At 43.6% G+C, this 16373-nt stretch overlaps 1 protein-coding gene across 3 annotated transcripts in view; it reads right to left on the minus strand.

The window, feature by feature from the left end:
- Positions 1 to 16373, minus strand: part of ntrk2a (neurotrophic tyrosine kinase, receptor, type 2a) — a 309915-nt gene that overhangs the window by 81150 nt on the left and 212392 nt on the right. For all 3 annotated transcript variants that reach the window (XM_038804846.1, XM_038804848.1, XM_038804847.1), the window contains 2 exons: positions 10373 to 10503; positions 6660 to 6832 (listed from right to left, as the gene is read on the minus strand). In XM_038804846.1, coding sequence (XP_038660774.1) covers positions 6660 to 6832; positions 10373 to 10503 — 304 coding nt within the window. The remainder of the gene's footprint in view (positions 1 to 6659; positions 6833 to 10372; positions 10504 to 16373) is intronic.

Genomic DNA, 16373 nt, shown 5'->3' on the forward strand with positions numbered 1-16373 from the left:
GCTGGACAAAGGCGTTTGTATGTGTGTGGGTTGGTTAAGGTCCAACTATGTTTCTATTGTGCTTAGAGAAGGCTACAGCATGAAGAATAAATAAAAAGCATAAGCATGTGGATGTTGCTTCACAACTGGGGCCTTGTAAGGTAGAGACGCTATTAAGTTTTAGTTTGACCTGAATTTGTAAGAAGTTAGAGATGGGTAGTGAGAGAAATTTCACAGTTCTGCCCGAAGCAGTTTGTTTAAAAGGCTAGAGAGGGAACAACTCTCTCAGTTTTGCTAGAAGAAAAGCCATACCATGGATTAATAGTTAAGCAAACAAGTGCAAAGATCTAAAGAACAGATAGTTAAGGAAACTGGAGAAATGAAGAAAAGTTTCCAAGACGGCTGAGGTTAAAAGTACTAGAAAAGCCAACTTTTTAGGAATGACAGACAGAGCTGAGAAGTAGGAAATATATCTGAAGTTGTTTTGAAGCTTGTGAGGTTTTACAACAGCCTTTGGAATGTGAGTTGAAATAACTATGGAGTTAAGATGAGGGAAATCTAAACAAAAGGTGGTGTAAATTCCTGGATTGGATTAGCTGTTACAAGTGGAGCAGAAGCTTTGTTTAAAAGTGCAATTTGGAAAATCTGGTCTGAATTTCAGAATGAAAACCGCTGAAGAAAAGCATAATTATGAGATAAGACTTTAAAGCGTGTTTTTCGGAGTGGAGTTTGGAAACTCTCATGTGACAATCATCTGGGGGAATTCGGAGAAGATATCCGCAAACATTCACTTGGGGGTCAGATTGGAGGATGTATTTGCCCATGTCGTCTTGTGTGCTTAAAAGGGACTTTGTTTTAATGCGATCTTTGTAGATTAAGATGTACTTTGTAATCCATGTTAATCCTAAAATCTGTGTATAATTGTAAAGATACGTTAAAGCATATTGTGCAGGATTCTCGATTTCAGAGATTAGAGTTGATGACGGGACAGAATCAGTGGACTTCTACGACAGCAAGATTGGCAGTGGTCCCGGAACAATTCCATAACTTTGAATGGGCTAGCACTGTTGCCACGTGGAACACAAGTGGTACCAATGAAAAACAGTGTCCCATTCGCCGGGGTTGGGATTGCCACTCGAGAGGCTGACAAGCAGCAGCCGCATATTAGCACTCCACTCTCCACAAACACTTATTCCAGCCAACAAATGGCACTTGTTGCACTAGAGCGTGCCCATCCCGTTGATGGATCGACTGAGGCCAGAGGATACCTAGGGGGTGGCTTAGGGGGTCACCTATATGACCTGTGGCTGCGGCAATAGTGGTCCATGACTGTCCATCCCAACATCATGGCCCACCTTTTGGCTGCCCCCGCTACTCCCTTCGACCCTCACAGAAGCCCCCAGCCAACAGCACAACTGTCAGAATACTATGGCAATATTGGACACTTTTTTGTACCCCCTCACTCTCTCTCAAAAGCCACAACGCCTGTTACCAATCTTTAAAACTACAAGTGAAACTCGCCGTCATTCCTCTTGGCGGAGGCGAAGCATGACGGGAGTCCCAAAGAATACCGGGTCAGGCCCATTAATGATATGCCAGCGGCCTTTACTGTACATGCGGAGTAGAACGCATTGACATCGTTGTCGAGGCACCGGAGCATGGCATTCTGTCAGGCGCCCGCGCCAGCCACGGTTTTCGCCTCACGTCCGACTCTCTGCCCGATCGCGTTTCCCAACTGTGGCGAGTCCTGCCCATTGTATCAAAATCCAATTTTTAAATATTTAATAAATGTTTTTTCTTGTTAAAACTAATTAGCAGTCCTGTATCTCTGTTCCTCCATGTTCTATAACAGTCTTTTGAGCTAGCATTCCATTCTGGTTTCTTCCTATCCAGTTATAACACCAACCAGGATCGTAATACCCACCTCATCTCCATATCAGCACATTGAATCAAGTATTAAGTGTTGGATGGCAAGTGAGCAGATACCCAATGAGAAGGGGGCCAATTAGCAGTGCAATTACGATGTCTAGGCTGTGATGTCCAGTGAGAGAGGGGTGATGTCATGAGCAGTAAGCTGGTTATTGCCCCCATTTTAGAGATCCTCTGCCTCTCAAGAGTCCTTTTTTTCTTATTGCAGGCTCAAAACACTGAATAATTGAAATCAAGAAACATACAAACACTGCCACCTTCACCAGTGGACCCTGCGCTTCATGCAGTCACGGGCCTTATTTTCTTCCCACCCAAGAGCAGCCTACTGGCTCTTTCTTTTCTACACCTTCTTGACCAAGGCCACCACTACAGTTCTAGAATATCTTTAAGCTTTCTTTCTTCGACATCAGAATTAGTTCCAGAATTACTTCAGACACCTGGTCCCACTACTTTCATTTTAAGAGAAGCTGGTTGGCTTTACGTAGTGCAGACTAACTTTAATCGGTGCTAGCCTTTCGCCATGTTGAGCCAGCGTATGAATTCAGCTGCAGAAAGCCCAATCAATAAAGGGGGGTGCAAAGGAAATCATGTTGTGATAGATGAAATGCTTCATAAAATTGTGATGTGGAGATGCCGGCGTTGGACTGGGGTGAGCACAGTAAGAAGTCTTACAACACCAGGTTAAAGTCCAACAGGTTTGTTTCAAACACGAGCTTTCGGAGCACGGCTCCTTCTTCAGGTGAAGAAGGAGCCGTGAAGAAGGCTCCTTCATTCACCTGAAGAAGGAGCCGTGCTCCGAAAGCTCGTGTTTGAAACAAACCTGTTGGACTTTAACCTGGTGTTGTAAGACTTCTTACTGTGCTCATAAAATTGTGGCATTTAGGCCAAGTTGTAAATTAACTTTGGCTTTAACATGGCTACGCAAATAATTCACTACAGATGGTTGGAGGTTACAGTTCTTATCAGTTGGTAAGGTAGCAATTCCAAAATTCCTTCAGTCATGAATGATCATCCTCCAGCTAGGGGGGGAGGGAGGGGGCACAATTAACTCCACCTTTTCTGGGTAATTGAATATGCTGCACATGGGCAGAAGAGCATTCCTTAAAACAGAAACCTCAGAAAGTAGTCAGGGAGCTTCGAGGCACAATATACAGCCATCAGAAATTATTTTCAAACAAGGAAACATGGTATACTAAAAAGAGAGGGAATGGAAATGTCATGGAAAGGTCAGAGACACAGATGTTAAAACAATCATTTTTCAACGTGGAAACCAGGCTGTTCGGGAGAAGGCAGGAGAGGGTGTTTACCAGCGGGTGCAGCTCCAGAAACACTCCACTATTCAACGGCATTTTGCTGTCTTTTCTTTGGCCTTGAGACATTTCCCTCCGCCGATGCTGCACTTAAGTCATTTCCTACTGCCAAGGACAGCAGGAAAGGCTCCTTGCAGATCAGGGCACCATTTTGGAAGGGTGCCCCGAACTGTTTTCCCTCTCCCTTTCAGCCCCCCCCCCCCTCCCTGTTTGCAATATTCCCCTCCTCCCCCAACCTTGGGGTGGCCACCGGGAACACTCCCTCACCTCCCTGTTACCTGATAAAGCTCCCCTGGGCCATTCTCTGGCAGTGCCAACCTGACATCCAAGTTGGCAGTGCCAAAGTACCTGGGTGTCACCCTGCCCTATTCCCAACCACTCAGCGGTCTCTAATGACCTGGGAGACCCCCCAGGTGCCATTACGACTGATCCATTTTTGTTTGGGCCAGTACTACACAGCGCCCTGGTGAGGTATCCTCAGCACAGCAATTAGGTCCCAGACACCGAGACAATCTGGCAAAAGTAAATTAGCCTAATGGCAATGTCTTGTGAGATTTTGTTAAATATCACAAGACGTTTCGAGTGTTACAAATCTCGCAAGAGCCTTCTTGCAAGATTCAATGGCCTCGTTCTGCCACCAAGTTGGGCCACTGAATGGCCTCTGTAGTGTGAGTCAGGTCTGACAGAACAAACGCCCATAGGAAGAGACCAAGGACTGTTGCAAGGACATCTCATAATAGGAGGGGGAGGTCAAGAGGTAGACGCCCAGAATGAGATACAAGGCAGGATAAAGGGCACAACTTAACAAGGTCAAGAAATATAATACAGACGGCAGCACGGTGGTACAGTGGTTAGCATTGCTGCCTCACGGCGCCGAGGTCCCAAGTTCGATCCCGGTTCTGGGTCACTGTCTGTGTGGAGTTTGCATATTCTCCCCACGTCTGCCTGGGTCTCACCCCCACAACCAAAAGATGTGCAGGATAGGTGAATTGGCCACGCTAAATTGCCCCTGAATTGGAAGAATAAATAATTGGGTACTCTAAATGAAAAAAAAACGATTTTGGTGTCAAAATCGATTCTTCGCCCAACCGCGTTTCGCAATTCTGGCGTCGGCCAACGGAGAATCCTGCCCAGTAGCTACAGAGTGTCACATAGACAAATAAGTCTCTTTGGGAGAATGTCCACTCTGCAAAATGTGACAATGAAAAGAGACCAAACATTGACAAAGCGAGACTAGAACAGATGCGAGAAAACAGGGGGCTTGACAAGATCAAGTAGGTTGACAACAGTTACCAATTATCTGACTGTCTAATGAAAAAAGGGGCTATTCAAAGATGTTGTTGTAGAAAAGAAACTAAATACATTTATGTTATGGTAATTTATTTTGAAGCTACTTTTTTCCTTTTAAGAGGGGGGATCTGTCTGGAAAGAGTTAATGTTTCCCAGTGCTTAAGTTAGAATTGGAGTTTTTATTGTTTAATTGACTTATTTTTTGATACAGTGCGCACATATATAAAGGGGATACAAGTGGCACTGTGGTGCCTTGATGGACTAGTGATTGGTGGGCACAATAAACTGGAAGAAGTCAAGACTGCTTCCTCATTGCAATTCTTATTACAGTGATACCTTCGGAACTTAACATGGTGTGCTACTGGTATGTGCCTAAAATTGGACCATAATTAATTTTGTTCCAGTATATCTCTTAAGTTATGGTATTAGGAATGGTGACACTATGAATACTAGTCTGCAATGAAAGGCAGTTTAGAAAATGTTTACTTTAAGGGAGAATGCTCTGAAATCTAAGCCATCCCCTCTCTCATCAACATTTTGTTATGGGTTATAAAGATAATCCAAAGAATCTATTCAAATGTTTTTTGCCAGTAATTAGGATGGCTGTAGTTAGTAGAAACTAAGGGCATTTATCCATAGCACAAAAACCGTGATAATAAATTGGCAGCCCATTTTACACCCTATTAATGATAAGCAAAATCGAGCAGTGTGTAAAACAGGTCATCATAGAATCATAGAATTTATAGTGCAGAAGGAGGCCATTTGGCCCATCGAGTCTGCACCGGCTCTTGGAAAGAGCACCCAAGCCCTTGCCTCCACCCTATCCCTGTAATCCAGCCTAACATTTTTGGTCACTAAAGGCAATTTATCATGGTCAATCCACCTAACCTGCACATCTTTAGACTGTGGGAGGAAACCGGAGCACCCGGAAGAAACCCATTGTGCAGAAATGGGGAGAACGTGCAGACTCCTCACAGACAGTGACCCAAGCCGGGAATTGAACCTGGGACGCTGGAGCTGTGCAGCTATTGTGCTAACCACTGTGCTACTGTGCTCAATTGTCTGTGCAATCACCAAAGATCAGTTTTTATATTAGTTGTTAGAGAAAACAGAAATTTTATAGGGAAGAGCCGTATACTGAGGTCTGATGTGGGAATATGTGTCATCATGTGAAGCCTGTTATGTTTGCCAATTGGTAATGCAACTGCACATTGCTGCATTATTATCCCAATATCTTTTTTATTAATTCCACTGTTCACCCTTGACCTGTAAGGGTGAGCTGAATCTTAGCTTGGAGACCTACTCACAGCAGGGGAAGCCTGCAGTGCATCAGCAAGCCAGGCTTTTCAGTAGTGTGCTTCTCAATGACTTTTTACCCATATGTATCTGACTTCCAGGTTCCCTGACCAATTAGAGCAAGCAAGTATGGAAGGACTCACATCAGTTTATTTCAGCTCATTTATTGAAAGGGGCCTTGAGAGGGTTAGAGTTAAAAGATGGCAAAGATCTTTTGAGAGTCAAAACCTGCAAGGTATGGAGTATCAACTTGGCAAGGCAGCACCACACTTCAGTGATGCATCTGGAGAGGTTGCTGCAGGGAGATTCTGTTCCCCACAGACAAAAGGAAAAATGCAGCTTTGGAACATAAACACATGCAGTTCAAAATGGCAGGCAAGGTCAGCAGTCCCTGGATACAGGAGTGCAGGATGTTCAATGACCTTGTCAAGGCAGGAAATTAGTGGTATGGAATATTCTTCCTCACTCTGCCTGTCGCAGCCTTCTTCTGCTCGCCCCTCTCCCCCGGCCAATGGGGTTCTGCGGAGGCCTGACCCTGGCACTGCCAGGTTGGTGGTGCCAGGTCACTGCCCTGCCATACCATTGACTACCTGGGGCTACACTGGCTTCCGCACCACCGGCATGATCATCTCCAGTGCTGGAGAGCAGTAATGATTCATGCCGGAAGATGCCTAAATGAATGGCAAACGAGGGCGTGGACCTGGTTATGTCACCCCCCCCCCCCCCCCCATCCCCCCCAGATTTCCAGCATCCACGGTACTTTGCTTTTGCTGTTCCTATTTGGAGTCGGTTTTCAGCACTTAAAATTTTAACAGAGTAGTAACAACATAGAAACTTGCAGTTTTCTGAACCAACCTGAGAAATTTGTTGAGGTCTCCATGCTTCATGTATTCAAATACCATAATGAGTGGGTCACCTTCCACGCACACACCATAGAATGTCACAATGTGTTCATACTGCAGATTGGTCAAGAGCTCTGCTTCACGATGAAAGTCCTTGCGTGCATTGTCACTGGCTTCTTTCAATGTCTGTGTTGTTGAAATAACAAAAGATTTTTCAAATGTGTTTTTCAGCTTTGTTTTCTTTTGTATCTTAAGGTGTAACTACAGGCAACCTAATGAAAACGTAATTTAAGGATTTGGCACTGGTGAGTGCTCAACAGTCAAGGCAGCTTGTCAAGTTTCTTCTTGAAAACTCAATCTCTACATCCAATGTAGACTTTGCAGGTCCTTGTGCCCCTGTACCATTTTCTATCTGAGAGGATGGATAGGTTGAGGTATCTACCCAAAGCCATCGACTAAAGGTACCATTTGTTTTACTAATAGGAGGCAAATTTGAATGGTTTTAATTGATACATTTTGCTGATACCTCAGTTAAGATTGAGAACTAGTCTTTGTATATAAATTCAATTATATTGCCACAGGTATCAAACATACTGTTACTCAGGAGTGCTGTTTTGGCTGGGTGTTAATGTATTGGACCTTATCTTATGGTACAAAAACAATGCAACTTTTACTCTGATCACTATTATATTGGAATAGTGTGTGTTCTAAGATAGATCCTTAAAGCATAGGTTACTTCTAAACAAACATTAAATCGCAACGAAAGGATACACAACCTAGAGACGTTTGAGTTAAATGAATGGCAGACAAACTATTTTATATTGCCCTTACCAAATCTCTCAGAAACACCCAATAAACAACAAAAAGAAAACAGTTAATGCTCGACAAATGTACCAACCATCTAACATGCAGCAAGATCCCTTAAACAGCAGCATGATGAAGTATGATGAATAACCAACCAGTTTATCAGTTGTCAGTAATATTGGCTGAGGGAAAAAGCCACAACCTTCTGTTTTTCTTGATGCAGTTCCTCAGTGCAATGGGACATTTAGCAATTGCCTGAACCACCAGACTGGGTTGACAAGCCCTCAGTTTAACATTTCCTCTGAAGAACAGCACCGGCTACAATGCAGCACTCAGTAATGAGCACCAGCCAAGAGATTGAATACAAACTTCTGACACAGGCAAGAATGCTCCCAACTGAGCCAAAGTGACATTGCACATTATCATGTACTGCAAAATAACTCCATGAACTCCAGTGTCAACAATGTGCTGTATTTAACCTATTTATATCTGGCTTGCTTCTGTAGTTCAATACTATTCCAATGTGTTATTATACACCACACAACATGGTGCTCTTATTTTTAAATGCAATTTTTGAAAAAAAGAGTTAAATTGTTCCAGCAGTGGCACCTTGATTTCTTGGCCACACATCATAAACTACTATATGTAAGATCCATGGTATAATCTCCAAAACTCCTTTGTGTTTTCCTACGGTACACTGCTGACAATTCCACAATAGTCCTCCGTCCACATTGTCTCCATACAGTACACCGCAGACAAATTCCGTTTCGTCAATAATTTGCTTGCTTCATTTCCAGAATATAGCACATTAGAATTCACATGGAAGATTAGAAACTATGGGCGCGATTCTCTGTCCCAGGATGCTCGAATGCGTTCCCTGATGGGGGGAAAGTCGGGACCGACAGCAGGCGGCTATTCAAACTCGATGCTCTGGCCCCCTGCTGGTGGTGGGAATGAAGTCCACGCCGCACCCAGCAGGAGCATGGAAATAAATGCAAATGGATATAATGGCCTATTTGCATCTATTTAGCAGGCCCAGGCCCTATGTTCCAGACTCCCTTGATTCTCCGATCCCTGTGGCCAGGGGTCACATGGGCATGGACTTTTGGTCTCTACCAGTGTGGCCCCTTGGCCCACCATGAGGTCCACCACGCCAGAGCCAAGTTGTTAGAGACCATCCGAGGGCCACCACCTCTCCCCAATAATGCACTGCCTGCTCATGCCTCCTCTACATGACACCCCCTATGTCACCCACCCCCTCCCAGGGACCACTGTAATAGGGGAACCCCTCCCCCCCAAGTCCTCCTGCCTAAAGGGACCCACCCCACAGACAACGCACTTCCACACAGACCGCCCACCCTTCCCCCCCCAGAAATGAGCCCTTATCTATAAGCTAGAGAGCAGTCCAGACAGGGGCAGTGAGAAGAATTACAGCTGTAACCTTGTAGCACCACATATCCACTCCTCAAAGGAGAGAACAGCTGTGACCTGTGTCTGCTTCCTAGAGACCCATTACCTGCAAGCGTCTGGGGCCGATTTGCAGTGCGGGGGGGATGGCCAGCTGTGGAATCTCACTATGGGGTGGTCCGATGCTAGGATACCCGGGAAATTTGCATGGTGTGGAACACTGAAATGCTTACCAGTTTGCACTCCCAGGTGGATCGTAAACAGGTTGCAATTCAGCTCCAGCGGGAGAACATAGGGCTGGATTGTTCAATTTTGAGGCTATGTCCGGAGGAAGAGTCTGGTTTTACGACAAAAAAATTGGCGAGGCCCCAGCACCAATCCGCCGGCCGGTAAGGGGCTAGCAACCACACCAGGTAAAATGCACGGCCTTCCCGATATAAATGGCTAGAGAATTGCCATATCTGTGGCTGCGCATGCGCACGCTAATGACCTGCAGCGGCCGTGCCATACAACATGGCGCTGGCCGCGCATGAACCCGACCTGCCAGATAGTGCCACCCCCTCCCCGCCAGTCCCCCAAGCCCTCGCCGAAGCCCCCACGGCCAGCAGCACGGCTTCCTCCACGAATTGTGGCACCGCTGGACACCTTCCACAGCCACCACACCAGGTTCATGAAAACTGAGAGCACACGTGTCACGCGCCATCAGGAACTCGGCCCATCGGGGGCGGAGCATCGGTGGAGGGCCTACAGATAATGTCTTGAGGCCGTCCCAATGTCGTGTGGTGTACTCCTCTATGACATCGTTTTGGAGGGGGCGGAACATCCAAACACAGGCACCGCCCCCGATTCGGTTGTAAATAGGGATTCTCCGCCCAATCGCCGATTACGATATTACGAGAATCCCGCCCATAATCTCGCAAACGGAGAATCCGGCCCTATGTTTTTTAAGAAGATGCTGTTAAACTACTTCAAACAGTGAAATATTATGGATGTTTCACTTTTGTTTAAAGTTCAAAGTGTCTGTATAACAAATTGTGTGAGATACAACTGAAAAAGAAACCATTATTTGAGCAATGACCATGGTGCAATTTGTAATCTACACAATAAATTATTAATTTAACAGGAATGTTCAACAAAAGGCATACAGTAAGCAGGAATGCATACAATATGCAGAGATATCAAGTGGGCCTGGTTTTCAATTTCCATTCAGTCGACAAATATTCACATAGAAAGTAGTCAACTAAGTGGAATCGACTGTGTTTGCATCCACTGTTATCAGGTTCCTATATTTGCCATGGACAGTTTTGCCGAGCCGGTCTACTGTCACTGCCATATGAAACCAGGCCATATTTTTAAATCTAAGGGTGAGATCATGTATCGTGCTCTTTTGACATTGCATTAGTCCTACACAGCCCAACTTAAAAGATAACTGAGGCTGAAAGATAGACAAGAATTTATCACAAGGAGCTCTGAATCGAGCCATAAATTAGTAATTGAAATTCTATAGTTTTATACCTTCACTGCCACCAAAGTTTTGTCTTCTTCTGTGCAGAGGTTATGACATTCAGCAAGAAACACTTTGCCAAAGGCTCCTTCACCCAACTCCCTCTTCAGGACAATGTTGTGCCGTTTGATGTTTCGGACAACTGTTCAAACATAAGAATACTATTATGGCTATAATAAATTTAAAATCAAACAACCATTTCTTCTAATATATTTGAGCAGGTACAAAGGACAGTCAAGTATTTAATTGCTCTGCCTTATATTGATTCACAATTAGGAGAAGTGTGAAATGTAAGTTCGGAGGATTGATCAAACAATGCACAACAAAGACTTCATTAGAACCATTTGATTGCCACACTGCCGTATGGATGGACTCATAGAATTTACAAGGCAGCAGGAGGCCATTCGGCCCATCGAGTCTGCACTGATCCTTGGAAAGCCCACACCTCCACCCTCTCCCCGTAACCCAGTAACTCCACCTAACCTTTTTGGACACTTAAGGGCAATTTAGCACGGCCAATCCACCTAACCTGCACATCTTTGGACTGTGGGAGGAAACCGGAGCACCTGGAGGAAACCCACGCAGACACAGGGAGAACATTCAGACTCCTCACAGACCCAAGCCAGGAATCGAACCTGGGACCCTGGAGCTGTGACGCAACAGTGCTAACCAGGGTGCGACCGTGCTGCCCCTGAGTAATACCAATTTAATATACATGTCGTCCAGCAGAAATTGCATCCTGTAACTTTTCTCAGTCAGACCACACATTACTATACCTATGCTTCCATGCATTTTTGCACTTGAATTAGTTCTCAACTAACACATTCCCACATTTTTCATTTCTGAATTATGTTACAAAATAACTGAACAGATTGATGTAAACTAGCTTTTTTTTAAAATGAGCCACAATTTTAGTCTGAACTGTTTCTTTGCATTCCCCTTCACTTCCCCAAGCCTATTGATGAACCTCCTTTGAAAAAAATTTAAATATAATGACATCAAGAGGTTTTATTCCTCCACTTCTTTTCATTTCATGAACGTACATTTGGGGTAATTTTGCCTTTAGTTGCTAGCATAAATATGTGATATCAATTTAGCTGCCTGAGTTTTTCCCATATTATAATGTCTCCTAAAGGTAACATTACCCTCATTTGTTTCAAAATTCAGAATTTAAATTGCAGGTAAAATTCTTTAATTATTAGGCATACTATCACACATTTGTTTGGGTTGACATGCCCCTCACAGTGGTATTTTATTTGTTAGTGTTTCACATCCTGAAATAAACTGTATTTTCTCCTTATAATAATAATAATAATAATCGCTTATTGTCACAAGTAGGCTTCAATGAAGTTACTGTGAAAAGCCCCTAGTTGCCACATTCCGGCGCCTGTTCAGGGAGGCCGGTACGGGAATTGAATCTGCGCTGCTGGCTTTGTTCTGTAGGGGCTGGTTTAGCCCACTGGGCTAAATCGCTGGCTTTTAAAGCAGACCAAGGCAGGCCAGCAGCACGGTTCAATTCCCGTACCAGCCTCCCCGAACAGGCGCTGGAATGTGGCGACTAGGGGCTTTTCACAGTAACTTCATTGAAGCCTACTTGTGACAATAAGCGATTTTCATTTCATTTTTCATTTTCATTGCATTACAAGCCAGCTGTTTAGCCCACTGTGCTAAACCAGCCCCTTATCTAGGGCGTTGGAATATTTAATGTATAGTTAAGACCCTAGAAAGGACTTTATAATTGTAGTAAGATAAATACACTTCTCTTTGTCAGTTTATGGAGCATGATAAACAAATACTTGTTTTTTAATAGCTCTAATACTATCACCCATAAAGCATTTTTATTTTATGAGATTGTATTTAGTAGCAATCCTTGTCACGTATAGTGTCAAGCTCCCTGTCTGTAATGAGATCTGGCTTCAGTATTGTGTTAATAAAGGCTCATTCAGCAGTAGCCAAAAAAAATAACAGAATAAGTCTACTCCTGTTTATTATTAAAAATGAGTTGAAAGGCAACTTGTAAAAGTAGTTTCCATCTGACCATTCTGATGAAAGGTTATTGATGTGGAACATTAACTCTGTGCGAGTTCATTCAAGAATCAAGCTTTGCTTAGTACAGTTAGGAAGAGAAAGATAGTCAAGTACAAACATTGGAAACAAAGACCTCACAGTTTTGTCCTGACAACAATGCAAGTAGAGATTGAGAGTAAAAACAGAAGAGGAAGAAGAAAAATCAGATGTGTAGATAACATTGAGATGAAGATTCGAGGGATTTTTGAAGTTAGCCAGAGAAGAAGCAAGGCAAAGCCAACAACCTTATTAAGGCTATGGTGACAGCGAACAAACAAGCAAATGCTTTAATTTGTCACATGATCCTTCCGTTAAAGTTCCTTCTGTTAAAGTTATCTTTTTAAAAGTTATCGATCTCTATGGGAATCCTAACATACCACCCAAACTCATCACCATTACTTCACAGTCACTGGGTCAAAATCATGCAATGTCCGCCCTAACAACATTGTGGGTGCACCTTCACATGGACTGTAGCAGTTCAAGAAGGTGTTTCACTGACACTTTTCAACAGCAGTTAGAGATGGGCAACAAATATTCATCTGGCTCACGATGCTCACATCCCATGGCTGAAAAATAATCTAGCGCTGAATTTTATAGGCGTGTGTATTTGTTAGCCTACTGTTACAAACCACCATTTCAAATTGACCGACTTCCACTCCATAGCAATAAAGCACTGGAAGCTGCCTAACCAAGCTCAGAATGGGACACTCACCTCAATACCATCGAGAGCTGGCCGGCAGCGCTAACAGTCCCACCCACACCAGAACTAGCGAGGACTGCCAAGAATGCAACCAGACATTGGAATGAGAGCAATGGATATTTTTGCATGGCAAATGATCAGGCTGCCTCGGGAGGAGCACAAAGGGGTGAGTGAGGACGGGCGGATGGGGGGGTGGGGGGGAATGGGGGGGGGGGAGGGGGGGGTTTGGACTTTCAGACCAGGAGGGGAAAAAAACTGGGTATCATCTTGGGGTGGATGCTCCTAAAAAGATGCAGAACCCTCCCCCTGACCTCCATTCCACTTATTAAATTGTTGCATTTTAAGAAAAGAGTTGTCACTCTCACCTACTTGCCCACGGCAATTGTAATATGGCAAGGACAACATGATATTTGGCTTATTAACAAGCGCAATTGCCAATTTTTTTTGAAGATTGACGTGCTGCTGATTTCAGCACCCACCTGACCACTCTTTTATGGGAACCAGGTCTGGGGTGGATAGAAAGTTGGTGGACTAACAATTGTCATATTTTATGTGTCCTTCGGCTGAAAACACACCAATTTTTTTATCATGCCAGCTCAGAAAAACAATTTAGGATTAGAATTCACAGGAAGTCAGGAGGATTGGTGTGGAATTGCTCCATGGGGTTATTTGAAGTGCTCAGCTGCCTAGTTTCCAGTGGGCAGGCATTGTTAAAATTGGCACTTCAATGTCACTGTCATGTGGAATGGTTAGATGCAAAGTCGATGTGCAATGTGCCACAACTTCAAGCTCGAAGGAATTTTCCTTATTGTACCAAGATTTCTCTTCTTACACTGGCCATACTGTAATCTTTCTCAGCAAACTTCTCAATCATTACCTAGTTAGGGATAGTTCCTCCGACACAACAGCACATACTTTCAAATATGTCAAGTGAGACAAGCTTAAGGTTTTCTTGTGCTAGTCGCAACCTCATCAAGGTTCAATTCTACACCATCATTCTGTCTTAAGAAGGGTATTATCTCAAAATCTATATAAAATTAGAATGATAAAAAACACAAAAACATACAGAACCAATATAAATGAAAGCGTGTAAAATTAAAGTTCACTGCTGTGATGTTTACATCTACCCAGCATGATGTGCTGCATTGTCTCATGTATTGAAGTGCCACAATAGGCTCATTCATGATATAACAGTGGCCTTCAGTGATCAGTTATCATCTCTACACAATGGTGCATGGCACATTCTTGTGCTTACCTTAAATGGCCAAAATTGAGCATCATTTTATATTAACTAAGCTACACAATATTACTACACCACACGGACTGAAGCGGTTCAAGAAGGCAGTTCACCAGTTAAGGACAATTAGGAATAGGCAATAAATGCTGGCCTAGCCAGGGATGCCCACATCACACAAATTAATTTTAAAAAAACGACTTTCCCTCCCTCATTTCATTTTTGTAATCTTGTGAAAGTTAGCTGCTCCTTCAGGTTTCGTACCCATTGGATGTCCATGATTATGCTTGGTAAGACATTGCAATGATTTTTCTTTGTCTTCTGCAGTTGTCAATGAACTCAATCAGTGATATGTACACTCCCACACACATGTACGCATAGACTTTTCAGAATAACAGCAAGAAAATTATAAATATACCAAAGCTTTCCCTCCTCAAAAAGATAATATTATTTATGTTGCTCTAAAAATCACAATAGAAAACCCAACTATTTTGTAACAACAGTTTTCATACAAATCAAACCTAGGTTACATCCTACGTTTTATAGTCTGGTGTAAATAATTTCTTGCAGACCAACTAACTGACCACCTTGACATCACTCAAACTGTTCTTTTCAGTTGTCCTTTTACTGCTGTTTACCAATTTTTGCCTTTCTGATTAAATGAAAAATGAAAATCACTTATTGTCACGAGTAGGCTTCAATGAAGTTACTGTGAAAAGCCCCTAGTCACCACATTCCGGCGCCTGTTCGGGGAGGCTGGTACAGGAATTGAACCGTGCTGCTGGCCTGCTTGGTCTGCTTTAAAAGCCAGCGATTAGCCCAGTGAGCTAAACCAGCCCCTGTTTTCCTTCCACTCTTTTTCTCCATCTGCCTCTATATAAATCTCATATTATTATTGCTGATTGTTATCTCAGGATCTCACAATTTGTCCTCACCTTTTTCGTCACTTCTTCCCAAATCAGTGTCATCATCCCCATTTCCTCTTTACAAGCCTACTGTTTGTTTTTCTGTCTCACATATTATTTATTTCCTTTTCCCCATCCACCTCTCTCGAAGTATTACTTGTTTTTTATGTCTCTCACTTCTCTGCTTTTCTTTTCACCTTCTAGGATGACTGAAGCCAGTTTTGCGGTTTTGATCCTTTGGTAGCCATAGAACCTAGCTCATCTGTTCCAGCTTTTAAGGCAAAGGACAAAGGGCAGGCCAAAAGAGGGGCAAAGGACTGGATCTTGGGAGTGACAGGAAGCAAGGTAGGAGGTGGAAGCAGCAAGGGTGTTTTAGAATGGAATTTCTTCAAAATATTTTTCCTGACACGGTCATACTTGATCTAAGTCCTGGCCTCAAAGGAAGCAATTACTTTGGTTGAGCAGAAGCCAGGTACATGGGCACTGAATAGACTGGTAAGCTGGGTCCTGGAGCCTGCAACTTGCACTTGAGCTTGGATGATGCAGATTGGCATTGGCCACTTCTGGGTCAAGGGTGTGTGAGAAGAGATAGAACCAACAGTCCTCCCTCTATCTCATAATCATGTTGCAATATTTCCTTAAAGTAATGGCAAACTGCTATCCCTGAAAGGCATATTACAATATATCACAAGTTTGAGTGCAGTAGGGCATTATTTTTAAGGCCATAATTCAATTCAAAGAGAATTCAACTGAAATAATGATTAGAGAATCACGTGTGGAGTCAAACTGTTCAGAGCCATTCGTTGATCAGAACCCGAAAACCATTCACCCACCACGTGTTTGTGGTGTATCTGGCAGGTTTCTCCTCTTTGGATGGAGTTCCAATAGGGTAGGACTTCTATGCACAGCTCTGAATCTTTCCCAACCTAACCCATTTCACTGAGTCAGAGGGGGTTCATTGTGCACACCAAATTCTTTGTAGGATTCCCACTGTCAGACGGAGCTCAAATGTGGGATCAGATAATCCTGTGGCGATGTAGCACCAGACGAGATATCCAAAATCGTAAAGAGACGGGAACAACCAAAGGTAAGATCTACTGCTTCAC

The sequence above is a fragment of the Scyliorhinus canicula genome, chromosome 8, assembly GCF_902713615.1.
Source record: "Scyliorhinus canicula chromosome 8, sScyCan1.1, whole genome shotgun sequence".
NCBI classification, from domain to species: domain Eukaryota; kingdom Metazoa; phylum Chordata; class Chondrichthyes; order Carcharhiniformes; family Scyliorhinidae; genus Scyliorhinus; species Scyliorhinus canicula.